The sequence below is a fragment of the Anarrhichthys ocellatus genome, unplaced genomic scaffold, assembly GCF_004355925.1.
Source record: "Anarrhichthys ocellatus isolate YVR2014 unplaced genomic scaffold, GSC_Weel_1.0 scaffold35, whole genome shotgun sequence".
In the NCBI taxonomy this organism is placed as follows: domain Eukaryota; kingdom Metazoa; phylum Chordata; class Actinopteri; order Perciformes; family Anarhichadidae; genus Anarrhichthys; species Anarrhichthys ocellatus.
This window is the reverse complement of record NW_022280065.1, coordinates 837,987-855,717: the sequence shown is the minus strand read 5'-3', so window position 1 is coordinate 855,717 and position 17,731 is coordinate 837,987. Positions and strand designations below refer to the sequence as shown.

Here is a 17,731-nt window from a genome sequence, read left to right as displayed (position 1 = left end):
CTCAGAACATTTTGGAAATGATGGCTCTATCTGGTGCCCAGGGTACTTCTCTACATCTTACCATGCTGCGTGCATTAGCGTTTTAAGATGCATTAAACATACGCACACATTCCCCCTCTGGGAAGTAGTTAACTTTAAATTCTTAATCCTAGAAAAAACATTGACATGGTCAGGCTTTGGGCATAAATAGTAAAGCAAAGGATTTTTTTTTAAAACGTCAAAAATGCTGCATGTTGGAAAACATATGATTTGAGGTTTGAGTCCACATCACGAAAAGGTTTCAACATGTAAACATTTTATGTATTTCAATCAGATCTTTAACATATAGATGTATCTGAATGCACTTTTTTTATGCCTGATTAATGACTGATTAATGGCCCTAACTATAAAAAATGTAATCAATTTAGTACTATGCACTATATCTGCCTTTCAATGATCTTGCATGAGGACTCGAACTCTTCTTATTTTTCTCTTCAACGAGACATAAAACCCTTTGGAGTTCATACATCAACAGAACCAATGTTTTATTTCAGGTCAAACTCTTGAAAAAACTGTGAGCATTCATGAGAAGAACAATTGTACTAAATGCCACTTTGATTGCCCTTCTCCTCTAAGATGAAGTCGACCACTCTAACATTTACTCTGCAGCTATTAAGTGGACCTCTAGTCCAGTTCCAGTCAGTAACCCACAGGAGGTTAGCCAGCGTTCAGATAGTTTACATGCACTTACTTTGAGTATCCTGGTTATTCTCGACTTTCTGTGCTGTTTCCTTACAATTATTGCCTTTGAATCCGTAATTTTCAAATACATCTTTATGCAGACGATACTTCTTTATACTTGGTCGTTCTGTTCAATAAGCTGCAGAGAGATTGCAACTCTCTCTTAATACGCTGCAAGAAGCTCTGCTGCCTTCACTCTTAACACACTACTTTAAAGTTTGTGACTGGAAGTAATTACATGACACACCACAGTATTGTGTTCAAGTTCAGATGATCTTTCATAGCTAAGAGACATTATGATCCTTGCTATTTATCTACCAAGCCTGTGTTAAAACATAGTATTTTAGAAACAATAACAACTCTAAATCTCTAACTTCATGGCCATTCTCAGTAATCACTGTTTATCTGCATGAAACTGTTTATGTAAGCCAACATAGTGTATCATTCAGTTCAGTTTGTTGATCAGTCTTTTCTTGTTACGTTATTTAGTTTTGTGCAACGTGCAATTTTCTTCATTCTGTGCAATAATTTCCCTCTGACTCTTTGCTTTCATAAAGGTTGCCTTTTACTTTCCCTCGTCTATTTACACTGATATGCCAATTTGTGCAGCAAAGAAACTTTGATAAATGAGGGTAATTAACTGAATGTGTTGATCTGATGGCTATCGTTAAAAGAATATGCGTAGGTCATCAAATTATATTTGTTTTTATTATTTTCTTTTCTGCAACCCATGCTGTATCGCAGCAACCAAATTAGATTTGATGATGGGGGAGTGTATGTGCTGTTTATAAAGACAGTAACCTTTGCAATTATAGTGACCCCAGTCACAATGAAGAAAAAGACTCGAGAGCTCATTTCACAATGTTATGGGGCTCAGTGGGAACTTTGGAGCGCTGGTCAACCCAAATGTATCCCTCAGTGTTGTCCACAAGATTTGTTCGTTTAATTTTAAAACAACATTACTGATGTCAGCTCACACTGTGCAGATGTAGCCAGAGTAGATTTCTTCTTTTATTTGGCTGCTATTGCATCGATGCGTGCCTCTTGATCGGCTGCTGCTCTAATGCTCGACTTCTAAGAGAAGTTATGCAAAATGAATGCATGTTGAGCATGCATGATAGATAGTTAAGGTGTTTTTTTTTTAATAAGTTAAGTTTAAGGCTAAGTTTACAGTAAAGCAAAAATGTTATATTTTCTTCATTATACATTAATCTGTACTTTATTTTCTCTAATATATTATTTGTTTGGTCCACATAATTTTAATAAATAGTGAGAAATGCCCGTCAGATTTTACAAAGCCCAAGTTGAGATACTCACATTTCTTGTTTTGTCTGGCAAGCATTTCAAAACCCACAGATATTCAGTTTACTATCATGGTACACTAAGGAACCAGCAAATATTAACTTTATTTTATGTTGATTGACTAATCGACTAATTTTCAACTACACTGATAATATTTGCAATACGATAAATCCAGAAATAAAGAGGTATACACAATCTGCCTCTTTTTGCCCCGTGCTGCAGCGTCCGGGCTTAAGTCCTCTGGCAAATGAGCAGAGACGTCCAGGCGCTGGCAACACAGAGGCAAGTCCAACACGTTCATTTGCGCACACTGCGATAATACAAAGCTTTTTGAAAATCGCAAAGTATCCCTTTTCTAAGCCCTTGAAGATGACAGTGTTGGACAGCTTGAACTTATCGGTTTTGATTTGCCTTGAAAAAGGCCTTCAACACAGGCAAAAAATAATCGTATCCACTGAGAGAATTAATAATTTATCCCAAAATCATTAAATTAGGGGGAAACTGTTCATACCCATTGAATTATCTCTATTTTTGAGATATCATAGAAAGTAGTCTCAAAGGGTGCCCATTATTGCAATTCTAATGAAAACATGAACCAAAAGAAAATGACACTTTATTTTGAAAATATGCTTCAAGTTATTTCAATCATCTGAAAGCTAATGAACTGATTGATCCGTTTTATTATGCTGGCCAAAGCCAACAAGAATTAGATGACTGAATACAATTAAATGGCAGGTCCATACTTAAAGCATACCGGTAGTAAATATGACATTTATTCCATAACAAATTACTTCATTTATGAAGGATTAGGACCTTATATTTCACAAAGGAATGATTGCACACCTCCCACCCTCTCTGAAAGTTGAGTCATTTCCGTTTCACACTATATATAGAAGAAACCAAGAAGCTGGCAGCTAGACAAACCTTTCCTGGCAATTCTCAATATTCAATTATTATACCTGGTTACTAAGTGGTCTGTTTGTCTTGTTTATGTGCTTTCCTCCATACAGCCTCTGTGTGTGTGTGTGTGTGTGTGTGTGTGTGTGTGTGTGTGTGTGTGTGAGACAGAGAGCAAGAGGCAGATTTACGACACCAAATGTTCTCTACAAATGTTTGTCTGATTCGCACTGACGCAGACTGTATTCCAGTAAACCGGTCCACCGCGGAGGACCGGAAATAATCCCAAACCAACTGAAAGGCATATCGCGTACTACTATCGCTTAGGTTTCACAGAACGAAATGTAATTCGGAGAACATTTAAAAGCAGGTGGGTGCCAAAGCAGAACACATGGCAGCGTCAGTTTGTTTTGGGCCCCACCATCTGGTGTGTTTTGGCCCGTGTTTCAGAGGAGCAGTGTGTGATTATCATACCACAACTATTTTTCAAGAACAAATCTATTTCTAGAGATCAGTGTGTCGATTGGACTCCTAAACAGCATGAGCCTGCATGGAAAACAAGGCTGCAATGGGCAGAGATGCCCTTTGCCTGCCGCAGCGGGACAAAAACAATTATTGTTTCCTTAATTCATAAGAACAAAAGGTCAAGCAGATATAAGTGTGTGTGAATGAAAGAGATTCACACAAGGAGAGACACAGTTCAGTATGTATTGAGGTTTGATTCGGGCCCGCACTCTACATATCAGTGGGCCTTGTACACAAGCCTGAGGTCAGCGCCTGTGCATTCAAACCAGAGCCAGAAGTAGAGACTAAAGGTACAGTAATAAGAGATGATTTCACTCAGTCCTCACATTGCGGTCACACAAAACCTCAACTCTGCATTAAATTCAAAACAAAAAAAAACACTTTGATCTTTCGCTTGATTGAAATCCATTTCTCCAGTCCTCAGAGAGACCACAAAGACCAGTCCAGGTATGAGCTCCTCAAGACGGAAACCTCGTAAAGTGAAACCCCTGTCATCGCATGACAATTTAGAAAATTGGATATTATGGCAACAAGCCTCACCCCCCCCCCCCCCCCCCCGTAGGGAAACACTTGTGTGCGAGGAATGGAGGGGTTGAGGTAAACGCTTTCAAGCCACAGAATCTCGTTCCTCATTTCGTCATTCAAAGCTGGACGCAAGACATTTCGCAACTAAAGGGACCTCTTATCAGAGAGAACCAGCCATCCAGTAAAAACTGCAGAATTGGAGATGTCAGACCTTCTCCCGAGAAGCCAGCAATTGCTCGGAACTCTGTGGAATTTGCAGTCGTTTTCCACATCTGAGAGGGCCAAGCAGCTGCCATAGTTTTGAGGCCTGTTATCATTAACCCCCACAAAAGAAAACAGAAACCTTCGCCCCCGCAACACGCAAGGACAAAGCGTCAATCAAAGGAAACGAGGAGACGACGACAAGCGATAGATTTGGTTTGGAAGGAATTTGCGATGAGAAAAGCCTCGCCGCAGACTTGCATAACTGGATCGACATGATTGAAGCGTCTGGAGAGCTCACAGTTGCTAGCCATGTTTATAATGTTAACACTTTCGAACATTTTGTCCTTCCATCAATGTAATGCGTCCTTATGCAATTCCTTTCCTCCTTCCAATGGTGCTAGATTAAAGGCCAGATAAAAGTGATCCCCCAGGTTATTATAATTCATGGCATAAATGTTTGTACCAAATGTCATGGCAATGAAACCAATAGCGGTTGAGATATTTCAGTCTGGACCAAAGGGGTGGACAGTCGGTGACCAACCAACCAACACTGCCTTCGACAGGTTATTTGAGGATTAATTCATTTATTCAAATTTCAGCCTGAAGTCTGTATCATTTTAACATGTGATGCAGATAAAAGTTCAAACCCGAGGATGTAAAAAAAGCTGTAATGAGGAGGGACACATCTCGCTGTCTGAGTTTGTTCCTTGGCCTGAAGAAATAAAAAACATTATCCCCGTCCTTGTCGACCAGTAGCTTCATATCAGCCATCTTACCTGTAGTTTTGTTTCTCACCGCCGATCTGGAAGCGGTCATATAGCGAGAAGGCCTGGTGTCCGTCCCAGTCGGTCAGTTCTACACGGAGGGCGTACTGCCTCTGGCTGGTCAACTGGTAGACATACTCGTTCCCCAACCAGTGCTCTGCAGGCAAGCTGCCGAAACCCTGGAATGAAAGGAAGAGGAACACAACAATCGGTGCGGGAATAGTGCGGAAAATCCCTTTTTGTAAATCATGGACTAGATATCATCCACTGCTATCACCAGTATTTTCTTAGAATGATAACATCTCATCACTAGAGAATTGTGGAATGGATTCATTGATTTATACTTTGTCAATCTGATAATAAATATTGTATCCACCAGCAAAAATGTTTCTGTGCTGCATTTTTTTTTTTTACTCATAGCTTCCCAGCATTCTTTTCCGTTCCTCCAGATCTCAGTGAATAAGCCGCACACATTACTCACATTGTATATTCATATTCATATGCAGGTTTCTTTAAGCTTGCCTTTGGCTTGGTCCTCCACGTGGATAGATGTACCTACCTATAAAAGTCTAAATTGGTACCAGCTGAAATAGACACACACCTTTTTTCCATTCCTGTCTTCCTCTCGAGTCACACACATGCTAAACTCATTATTACTTTAAGACTTCTTTCCCAAAATATATACTGCATGCACGTGACACTCCTTCAAACAACTGCAAAAAGTTTACATTTGATCAGAGTGGCTCCCGGTCACAGGCAAAGTGCTTCTGACAGCGGCAAGAGCAGTGCATTGCAGAGGGAAATATTGTGAAGCGGGATGACATTACAGCTCTGACAGGGCAGTCTGAACCGCTCCATTAAAGATCGGGAAAGAAGGGGGGCAAAGTCAGAGAGAAGTCTGTGTTTGTTCTGAGCGTGTGTGGTGATGAGGAATGGGAAGGAGGGAAAGTAAATATGGGGCATTCCTCTAGCCTTAGGCATGTCCTGCTGAGTGGGTGGAAGAGAAAGTGACTGGGGCCCATTACTGCTTTCTCTCCCTTCTCTCTCTCCGCCACTCTTTGAATTGATCTCACTCCTGATGAGATGTTCCCTCCTGACTGTCTTCCAGCTCGGTCCAATGCCACCTGCTGTGAGTGCGGAATATGTTTCAAGAAACCCTGGCCGCATTAAAAGGTTTGGAGCTCCGTCGAGCTCCGTGGTTGTTCCTTTATGTGGTTCCGGTTCTTCGCGATCCTGACCGAAATCACTCAGCTAAGAGGAGATGAGGAGATGCTTCGTCACATCGTTGGACTGAGCTCTTAGTTTGTATTTCGGTTACACTTGCTGAAAGCACTTTGTCAGGGAGGAGAGTAGTTGTAAACACTGAGCACTGTAAATGTCAGGAACTGTTGTACATGCAAAGATGAACTAGAAATACTGAGAGAGTCCAATCCTTTAAAACAATACAATATATCTGAACAGTCAATGTTTATGTTGCTTTGGTCAAATTTGCATTCACACTACTTAGGAGTGGCAGAATCCATTACTTTTAACGTACTATTTCAACAGTTTATTTATTACTTTAAACATATTATACATATACGTATATTATTTCAAGTGTTTATTCATACTTTAAGCTAACTATATAAACAGCTTGTACATGTTGGGCTTTTTCGCAATCTTGGAACCCATTGGCTGTTGGTCTGACATATCTGGGACAAGACTTTGTCCTCCGATTATCAATCTCTCTTTTTAACCTGCCAAAGCTGGCTCAAACATGAACATCATGACTACACGGAAGACAAACAGAAAGCCGAATGCTTCCGATACCAAAATCTTTTCCCCTTTGTCTACAGATTCACATGCAGATATCTGTTGACAGAGATTAGCCTTTTCACACATGAGAGTCCGAACTACGGTTTACGTATTTGTTACAGTGTATTCATTTGATGCAGTTAGTTTTGGTTTCACATTGCAATTATGCAAGCGTTCTAAAAAAAACTATACATGATATATCTACGTCCTGTCGTCATCCCTACACTTGCAATTGATTGTTTTGTAGAAGGGCTACATTGCACGAATGTAGTTGGACCAAATGTCAAGTTCTGACTGTTAACCATTCCTGCTTCAGTTTCCAGCAACTTGCTAGCAACATGCGATGTTAATGTGTTACAAGTGACTCAGGCTGACGGTCAGCTCACTGCTCACTGTAGATTTACTAGTTAACTACATGAGCTTCCCTCTTACCCCCTGGAAACTGCACAAGTACCCCCTGAAGTGCTTGTAGAGGCTGGAAAGCATCGCTCTACAAGCACCATTTTCACATGCTGATAAGATGGAAGAGTGAGTTGTGAATATAATTTGAGAGGTCCCCTTGTGATGTGTGGTCTCCTGGCAATGTCATTGTAAACACTCACATCACTGCACTACATCCCCGTTGCCAAAAAGTGTCTCCGTGGTCCCACAAAGAAACAACACGTCAGCGGTTACCGAAAGATTTACAAATCCTCAAAGTACATTAAATATTAAATCTGTGAGCACAAGCCTCTGGAGACGAAGAATGAGAAAACGACTAACACAATCAAGCACCATCGATCACCTCCGGAGTTTTCAAGGAGACCACCAGTAAAACGCTAAGCTATTAGATCAGCACTGTAAATGTCGGCCAAGGGTCCATGAGTGTGCCCAATGCACACCCTGTTCTCTATAACACCTGTTCAAAGCTGGGGGGGGGGGTTCCACATCTGTCTCATTACCTCCGCCGGCCTGTGGGGAGATCATGCGGCCAGTCGTGTGTGTGGGACCTCTCATGGTTGCGGTGATTCAAAACAGGTCTGAAAAAACTATTTTATTGACTGTTTTATGCCGTCATTGACTGCCGACTCCTCACTCCTATTAGGTCGTGAACAACAACCGCTTCAGTAGCAAAAGGCATTTCCAGTTATCTAGTTCCTAATCTGTTGCAGGACACATTTGGCCCTTTGTCGTGGCTCAAACACAGACATCCAAAGAAAAGCTTCTACTGCCATCTTGACTGTGAGATTCAATACGTCTTTGTTTGGAAGGGGAGAGGAAGACATGCTGCACTTGTCTAGTTGGTTCTTTCTTTTCAGGCTTCACATATAGTTATTGTCTTTATTTGTATTTGTCTTATTGTTTCTTTTTTCACCATTCAAACCTTTCACAAGTGTTCAGTGCTTTTATTCCATCTAACTTGGGATTTTCTCTGGTTATAATGTCCCACAAACTTAGAAATCCTTTCCCATTGACTGGAGGTTTGTACATCAAGAGCAGCGGAGACAGGGGAAATAATTAAAACGGGAAACACAAAGCAGACTACAGGGGACAGAATGAACACAGTCCATTTGACAATAAGCTCACAGCTAGTGGAAGGCATACACAGGTGACTTCCGCAGCAAACACAAGCAATGCAACTGCCAGCAATAACAAATCCAATTCCCCGCCGAAAAACGCAGCTTCGGCTCTGAAATGTTAACACCCTTAATGCAAATCCGCATAGATTGCTCCCTGATGGCAAACAGATGACACACCTGGCACAGCGCTACAGAGACTAAACAAACGTGTTGTTTGCAGATTTAGGTAATAATTTTCTGTTGGAAGAAGAGGAAGAATAACAGCATGTCACTGAAGCCTCGGCTAAGGAGAGGAGAAAGTCTCAGACACCCTAGACAGTATTGCTAGTACAATGGGGGAGGAATGACATCTGGATTGGCAGATCCTGCCTCTTAGCTTTCAGCATGTTCAATCGAGGCCAAAAAAGCGTCCGCCATTTGTCATAATCCGTGGTGTATTTTTGAAACAGGATGTTTTGCTCATCGTACAGTTTCGTAACTGATATTTGAGTGTTTTATCTTCATTTTCTGTCTGTGTGTTGACTTACTGACTCGTGTTTAAAATGACCACCGTTATCTTGATTTGAATAGATATGGATGAGTGTCTGCATGCCAGACGAGTGTGTGTATGTGTGTTTTTGTCTCGTCTCACCATCTTGTACTCCTTCCACGTTCTCTGGAAGTCCACAGTGCCGTCCTCTCTGCGCTGGATGAGCGTCCATCCACCGCCGGCTGTTTCCATGTTGCAATACACCTACACAATTGAAAAGAGAGCAAGCAAAGGAGGGGTGGGAAAAACCCATGGATGAAGGTAATGGAACAATGACAGCACTCATAGGTCTCTGTGTGAAATTGATCTAACAAGCTGATGAATTCGACATTCAACGTGACTCAGCGGCATTAACAAACAATGAAGGGTCACTTGGACAATCATTTGGTTTCAGACACTCCTTTTTCCCAGCTTTCATTATGAATCATCTTTGGGAATGCGACGTTTCTGGGTCCTCCTCAAACTTAATCAGCGTCTCCTTATCCCATACCAACTCCCCGGAGATGTTTCTCAACAGGCGGCCTCGTTTCTGCAGAATCAAAGTGGAGGTCCTTGGTGTAATGTGGCCCTTAACCTTGGACCCGGTTGTGTGTAAGCTGATAACGCAGGGCTGGTGCTCTGTCTGCAGCATCGCTCTTTGTTTTGAGGAGACCCCAGGGTGGAGTGGAGAAGGTCTCTCACCTCAGCCAGCACACACAGCTGAACACACATGAACACGGCCTGGGTATAATTAAGGAAGTGCCCTTGACAGAGTCGTTTTCTCCAAGACGAGCTCATCATTCATGGTGTTCATGCACAAACTTACTTATGTACTGACTTGGAAAAATATAATATGGGACGAACACAAAGCTGGGAGTGTGGGAGCTGCCGATGACTCGGCAGGTGTTGAATTAACATGAACGAACGTCGAGCGTGAAGACTCGACTCACGAGCTTCCACTCGGACAGTGAAAGTTAGCTGCGGACGGGAATTTCCACCCAGAGGTTTGAAGGTTAGATGCTTCAAACGGGCGCAAGGCCGGATGTGCGTTAACGTTTGGTTGCTGCTGTGTGTTGCCACATATCGTATCGGCATAGTATCATGTTCAATTTCTCATGTTTGTAACAAACCAAATTGCATGAAAGTTGGTTCAGAATTAAACACTTTTCAGTCGATTTTGCAGAGAAGTCTGCAACTCTCTCAATACCCATTGTATTTCTTTACAGGTGGTTCTTGACCACTCTGATACGGCAGACACAAGTCCACTCGCAAGTCTTTTACTAGGTCTTGAGGTGGGCAAGTGGCGGTACAGCTTTCCCTGAATATCGATCCCGGCTCCCATTCTCACGAGCCCATGCCCATGAGGAGTAGATTTCTAATTTCTGCGAGTAGCCCAGCAGCACCAATCTTGACTTTGAGAGACAGAAATCCACACACACAAAAACCTTGTGCCGACCTCATACCTTATTAAATCATCACTCCCATCAATGAAGCTTATGTAAGCACAGTGTAGAGGTTGAGAACACACATCCACGATTGTCACCATCGTGATCAGAGCTCAGTGTCCAGTTTCACACCTCAAGCCCCCGCCCCAGATAAACTCCTGCGCTCACAAAGCTGCCAAGTGTATTTTCAGCTTTCAGGATTCCCTGTAAACCCACTGTGAACGAGCGACCTAGAAGTGATGAAGAGGCAGATATTTTCACATTACAGTGTAGTTATTGTGAGATATTATGGCTTCCCACCTTTTTGGTCTCCTGAGGGTTGATCTGGATGGTGTAGATTCCGCTCTTATGGAAGCCGGCCTGGTGGAGGTCGGCGCAGTCGCGGAACTTCTTCTCCTCGTCCGCGACCTTTGTGCTATTAGGCACAACTGCGGGTAGTAAAGTAACAATGGAAACAGTGTTAAGCTATCTCAAGTTCTGCAAATAAATATCAAGCGCTAGCAAATCTACTTGCGTCTGTTGGGTAACTGGGTATTGCTTTTGAGTTTGAGTGCCATGATCTTTACTGCTGAGACTCTATGGCCGTTACTTCAAAGGAACAGTTTGACATTTTGGGGAAAAATGCTTATTGACTTTCTTGCTGAGCGTAAGGTGAGAAGATTAACACCACTCTGACATGAGACATTTTGTTGCCACATATGCCAGCTGTCTGTCAGAAACGCGAGACGAGCGGTTTTAGACTGACAGGATGCCAAAGCTCAGGTGTGAAAACATTTTCTGATAAATCAAGGGATCTGTTACCCTTCATGTTACCTTGTGTGTCGGACAAGCATGGGAATCATAGTGCGATAATGTTTTGTGAAGTCACAAATTACGAACATCGGGTCAATTGATCTTATTTCAGATACGTACATCTCAGAGGAGAAAACATAAAAGGAGTCTGAGGCAGAAGCTCGGTGAGGTCTCACTGCGAGTATCTTGTAACGGACAGATACAATCTGAGGGCGACTAAGTTATTAGCAAGAGAGAAGCAGTTCGTTGACTGGATGATCCCCCGCTCTGAGAGGAAGGCCTCGGTCTTTTGACGGGACCAGCTGCATCCATTTCCATCTGTAGATAATTATGGCGGCACTATTTTGAAACCAAGCAAGGGGCTAAGGACAAAATACTACAAGCTATAAATTTCAAGTTCCTGTTATAACAAGTGGTTTGTATTTACCTTGCAAGCCCTTGTTATATTGATGGGAATTCCTTCCGATTTTCCTTTTTTTCTCTCCATCTCTCCCTCCTCTTTCTTCCTCCCTTTCTCCTCCCATATGAAGCGATCATAAACATTTTCACACCATTGTTTTTATTGTTGGAAGAGTTGGGGAAAAGAAGATGTCAGGGAAAAGTGAAAAGTGTCAGCGAGCCTCAGCCTCCACTTTGATGCCCCCCCCCTTCCTGAGCGCGGAACATCCCGGTGGAAGCAGGGCGTTTATTTTGGTGCTCTATCCGAGCATTTTGACAAAGTATTGAGTGTCGGCGACAAGAATCTCCTGCTGTGACAGGTTGACAGAGTGGGCCCTCACGCCCCGGACTCTAATACAACAAAGACCCGCCCTGTCAGGCGGTAATTTACCCCAAGCCGGCAGACAGCGGGGGCACATTTTAGAGGCCGGGGGGGGAGAGATCATTGACAGAGGGGAGCTCTCTGGCCTTCGATCCGCAACAGTGTGGACAATCATTTCACAATCGCCTCTGAGATCTCCCTCGGTGGAAGAAGACTGTCCACCGAAGTGTCTGAGCGGCTCCCTTGAAACAGCGTGGTGCCCAGCTCTGCAAATATTATTTATGTCCCGATATTTATTTACAGAAAAATATTTTGTGGTTCAGCGGGGACTCGTATGCAGTAGGGGGTTCATGTGAAAAGACCGCAGGGCTCGGGTGTTTGCATAAATCAGTACCCTTGCCAAATGAGCCCAAACACTCGTGCTGAAGAGAGCAAGTAATGGAGCTAAATGGACTGCCGTAGACATCACTGCTCCCATGTGACTATAATCAGTCTCTAAATGCCGCTGAGAGTTTAAGTGATCCCATTCCGAGATCCAACGGATTTTCTCTGGTGTATTCATATGTGAAGGGTGCAAAGCACTATGAAATAACACCAGTTCATTCCCACAGTGCACTTGTCAACAATGATGTGTAGTCCTTGTTTAGCATGTGAAGAGGATTACGGTTGTTGTGTGTAAGAGTCATGAGAGTCAAGTTTGTTTAATAATAGAAATCATACTTCCTATAACTAAATAACATACTAACTTCCAAAGTTCACTTAGTAAGTTTACCAGTGAGTAGAGTTTAGTTGAGCTCTTCAATGTGAAAGACCTCCTGTTTATGTTTTATCACTCTGCCTTACAGTATCAATTCATTTTGACCTAAAATACCAGGCAATCAATGAACTTACCAACTGTGATGACTGGGATTGCTATCTACCGCCTTATTACACGGCTCTAAAACACATTGCTTCCATTTAAGGGTTTTAACAGACGTGTGCAAACGACAACATATAATAAAACAGTCTAGCTCCCTCTGCGAAAATAAAGGTTTTAGGAAGGTCACCGAGGTGACTCGCAATAACTGCTCGCTTTACAGGGTCTTTGCAACAATAAGTGTCGACTCATTCTGCTGGTCGCTGAAGCATAAAAAGAATCATGTGCAGCAGTCGAACATTTTGTCTGGTTTGTAAAGGGATGTCTAATGAAGTGGTTTACCGTACTGTCTTGTTGAGGCATTACAACCCACTTGTTTTCTTTTTAATTATTTTTTATAAGGCTTTTTTTGAGTGGAGCCCTAAAATAATTCCACTTTGTTTGACTCCTACTGAGTAAGCAGCTGTAAAAATGATGAATGGCATTCATTAAGTGGGATAATAGAACACTGTAAAACAAAATCATGTTTAGCAGCCAGAAATTTATGAACGAGTGTTCCAAAGCTGATGTCGATTACCGTTAATAATAGTACGTGGCTCATTGCACCCTAATGAGGTTTGGGTAATGATTACAACCAAAACAAGAGCTGCGCTGTCGCATCTGGCCACATCAAACACGTCCGCCGGGCTCTCAGTTCGCACTGGAAGCCTTGCTTTTAGGAAAAGCTGTACACGGACAGCCGGGGGGGGGAAAGAAAGGTCATGGAGATTTAGTGTTAAAACTCCCTTTTCTAAGTATGCGTAATCTTCCCCAAAGCAAAGTCAAAGATGATTTGAGTCCATGCTTTTAGAGGAAATGCTCAGGCTCAGTTTTCAAAACAGCGACTAACGCAAGCAGACGCCACTCCGTGGCATCACATGCTAACCCTTTCCTCAAATGAAAACACTAATCCATTTCTCAAACAAAGAAAAGCCCTCCCCCGAACGTGGAAAAACAAGAAGAGAGAGCTTTGCTGCTTCTGTGTTTGTCGGAAAAACAAGGGGCAGTGCGTCACATGATCGGTGAGGTCTACCTACTCCTTCGCCTCCTTTGGACGGGGCGTCCCCCGGGAGCTATTACAGTTTGACTTATTCAGGCTGGGGTGAAGAAAGCGGAGACCTCTGACCCCCCGCGCGCCCGCCTCAGCCTTCATGGAAGAGGAAAGGACCAACCACAGAGCGGCGGCGGCCACGTTCCATTTCTATCGCCTCTCATTAAGACAGCCAACAATCACGGACAGCGGGACCCGGCTGTGGTGCCCCCGCTCCTCCTGACCCTGCTGACACTGGAAATGGCAGGAGCGGTGTCAAAACAAAGGCTAGAAAAGCATAAAATTCAGAGAATTTAATCAAACTTGGCAGATTACAAAGCCAGTAAAGAGAAGAGAGTCAGAAGTGTTGCATGTGGACACACTTGAACATGGAGATGATACATAACGACCAGTCAGGCAAAAGTGGTCTCAAAAGACCTCCGGTAATTAAATGCAACATACACAAATCCAGACTAAACAGATGGAGAGCCAGCAGAGGCCACCCGTGACCTTTTTTCGCATGGAACATTAAAATTACAAAAGGGAGATATCCCTTCATAACCTTGTCGTTTCCTGTCTGTTGGGAAACCTCAAGGAGCACAGTGGGGTCTCGAGGCGTCTCTGCCGGAAATCCGCAAATGGAAATGAAGTTCGCATCTCCCCCCCCCCCCCCGACAAAGATATTCATGTCAAATCTCCTGTGACCGATGGGATTTAAAGCCACTGTTGGGATCAAGCGGGTTCGGCATTTAAATGCCTGACAAAGGAGTAAATGAGTTCACCGCGTTTGACCGAACAAGAGGGGTCTGCGTTGCTGTCGGGTCAAACGTTGGGCCAAAAGGGAAATCCCTGGGTTCTTATTCAACAGAAGCGAGAGACTCTGAGGAATAAAATAAGCTTATTACTTCATAACCAGTCATGCTTAACGTTTCCGTGAAGCTGTGTGTGCAAATACTTTATCAAGTTAAGCGTGAAAAGTGATATTTGCAAAAACAAAAAAGAAGAGAGCACCACGCTGGTTTATGAGAGGCACCAAGGCTCTTTAACAGGAGCACACCGGGTTACAATAAGAACCGTGTTTCTTTCTTCATGCTGCTCTCAATGATGCAGGCTTTAATAGCAGTGCATCCCTGTGTCTCTCGCTATGGGGTGAAGTTTATAGAACTGGTTGTCATCACAATTTCATGAGGATTGTAAACTCGAAGATGTTGTAGCTCTAACATTTTACCAGAGGAAGCAAGTAATGCAAAGCAAGTCGAGTGCTGCCACGTAGTTTAAGCCTGGAACAGCCGATACGCAAATTTTGCTTTGCACATTGTGGTCTGGCAAGGGTGGCTAGGCATATTTTTAGGTCAGGGTCATCGCTAGTTTGCATTGGTTCAGGGGGGCTCACTGAACCCCTCAGTGGCCGTTACCAGAAATGCATGTAAGGAAGCTATATTATTTTATTATAGCACAGAACTAATCATTTATTGCCTTGCTCTATAATATATAATATGAAGGGTAAACAATCGCTACAATTTGGATCACTCATAACTAAATATAGTTAATATAGTTAATAAAAATTAACAGATGACTGAAGAACACTCTCCTCCACTGAAACACAGATTTCTTCAATGGTTGAACCAAGCCAGTGCACGGTGGCTTGCAACCACTCCGGAACATTTGCGCAGGGAAAAAATAAATAAGACGGACCTCGATCCCAACTGATTTCCACCTGTGGAAATATTTGTTTGACCAATGAAATCCTTTGTTCCAAGCAATGTCATTAGAGTTCTTACGATACCAGTGTTGGAAATGCCTTCGATACGGAATAAAATGCATTGATCCGATATCATGTCATATCATTCATCAGCTCATTTATGCTACGCAGGAACAACAACAACACGTGTCACTCTCTACCTGATCTATATATCCTGCCCGTGCAACAAAGATGAGTAAAAAAGCGAGATGGCTCACTCGTTAGCTACATCAGCTCATGGAAAAAGGTTTGCTGCGTCCGAAATCGATGATGGAAGTAGTGAACAAGTGAGCCATCTCGCTCTGTTGAGAGATGAACATGTGCAGTATCGATCAGGCAGTTGAAAGCGGAGAATGTAACGTTCCAACAATTTGGCAATATTTTCAACTGAAAATCCATCAGACTGGATAACAAAAGAAAGTTCTTTGGCATTCATTTTCTAAATGTATTTGTTCATTTATTTTAGTTTTGAGGGTTTAACCTGAGCCAGACAAAACAAGAATGATCGCAGAATCATGTTTTGTGAATTGTTGTATTCCCGCAGTGCATTTTTGCATTACACTGGTGAGAAATGGCTTTAAAGGCTTGTGAATAAAAGTACCAGGATGTGCCTTAAGAGCATATTTACAATTGCTGTAAAAGCTCCAAACATCTCAGCTTTTGAGACTCTGACTCCAGTTCACCTACCTCCATCTTTGGAGCAGAGGCTGAGCAGGTTGTGGACGGTGTCCATCATCTCTTGCTGCTGTCTCTGCAGGGCCGTGCTGTTCCCCGAGGCCCGGCTCAGCTGGGCCTCTAGCTCCCCGATAACCCCGCTCTGCCTCCCCACCAGGGTGTGGAGACTCCCCTTCTCCTGCTTCAGCGACTCCAGCTCCTCGCGGTGTCGCGTTTCCATTTCTAACATCTTCTGCTCCAGCAGGCTGAGGGAAAGGACAAAAGGAAGACAAGTTTTTTACAGAAGACGGAAAAGTTGCTAATTATTAAGGTCCTTTAGGGCATCCAAATCCGCTGGAATCAGGTTTGTTTTTACAGATTTAAATGGATTGAATAATGTTTTGCAGTTTTTATTATGATAATACCAGTGACTTACTGATTATGTAACGTGTATCTCTTCCTTTTTTTTTTACTTTTACAGCATTATAAATTGGGGTCAGCAGATTAAAGCTGAATTTGTGAAATTCTTCCACTTTTGACATTTCTACTTCCTGTTGTTACTTTGTCATGGACACTGGTATGTTATTTCCCGGAGAGCGATATGGGATTACAAATACAAGAAGTGTGCATAACTACAAATAAGGATGTCTGTAGGTTTGGTTGCTATGTGTTCCCCACACAATATAAACACACGCCTCATAGGTAAATAAGTAAGCCCTTTCCGTACGTGTGAATTACCGCTGTACAATCAGATGTCTGAAAGATGATATAGGCTGACATCAAATTCATTAACTGATCACGTTTCCCTCCATTATAGATTTGGTAAAGGAAAGAGTACAGACGACACACGTACAAGATGGAATAATGTCATAATTGCTGAGGTTTAGGGGAATTGCCCTCAGAAATCTTTCTATGTAAGCCTCGAAAATAACTATAGAAAAAGTCAGAACCATTGGAGACTGCTCTTTCAAATGGTGTTCACTTTTTTCCAAAGTGATTGCATGGAGTCTCTATGGACACTGCAACGGGAGACGTGGACCGAACCCTTTTAAACACTACATCATCTAAGACAATCCCACAGCACCAATCACTGTAAAAGGACTAGATTTGGAGACCAAAACATTTTCATATCCTGATTTTGCAACAACTGCACAGTGGTCCAACATGGATTATTATGCTGTTGTATAAACAACTGAATATTGTTTTGGAAAATGGACAGAATATGAGAGCTGGTAGCAAGCCTTTGATTTTGGTCACGCAATCCCGCAGAGAACAGCAGAACAGGCTGTCGATACATCATCTCTATTTCCTTCAATCTATCTCTGCTGCAGTCTGGATTGTGTCTAGTGTGTGTGTGTGTGTGTGTGTGTGTGTGTGGTTATGTTTGCTCCAAGTGTTGTCTGTTTACCTGTTCTTGTCATGCAGCTTGCTGATCTCATTGGTCTGGACCATTAACTCTTTCTCCAACTTGTTAGTGGAGAGAGAATTTTCCAGCAGCTGGATCTCAAGCCTGGATGTCTGATTCAGAACCTGCCAAGATAAGAAATACACACACACACAAACACATATATATACATATACATATACATATACATGTATATACATATACATGTATA

The 17,731-nt window shown here is 42.7% G+C and overlaps 1 protein-coding gene across 1 annotated transcript in view; it reads right to left on the bottom strand.

The window, feature by feature from the left end:
• The window catches only part of angpt1 (angiopoietin 1), a 54,713-nt gene that overhangs the window by 13,030 nt on the left and 23,952 nt on the right, over positions 1 to 17,731 (bottom strand). Inside the window, exons 4-8 of the mRNA XM_031866388.1 lie at positions 17,524 to 17,645; positions 16,149 to 16,381; positions 10,544 to 10,671; positions 8,922 to 9,023; positions 4,950 to 5,116 (exon numbers count right to left, since the gene is read on the bottom strand). Coding sequence (XP_031722248.1) covers positions 4,950 to 5,116; positions 8,922 to 9,023; positions 10,544 to 10,671; positions 16,149 to 16,381; positions 17,524 to 17,645 — 752 coding nt within the window. The remainder of the gene's footprint in view (positions 1 to 4,949; positions 5,117 to 8,921; positions 9,024 to 10,543; positions 10,672 to 16,148; positions 16,382 to 17,523; positions 17,646 to 17,731) is intronic.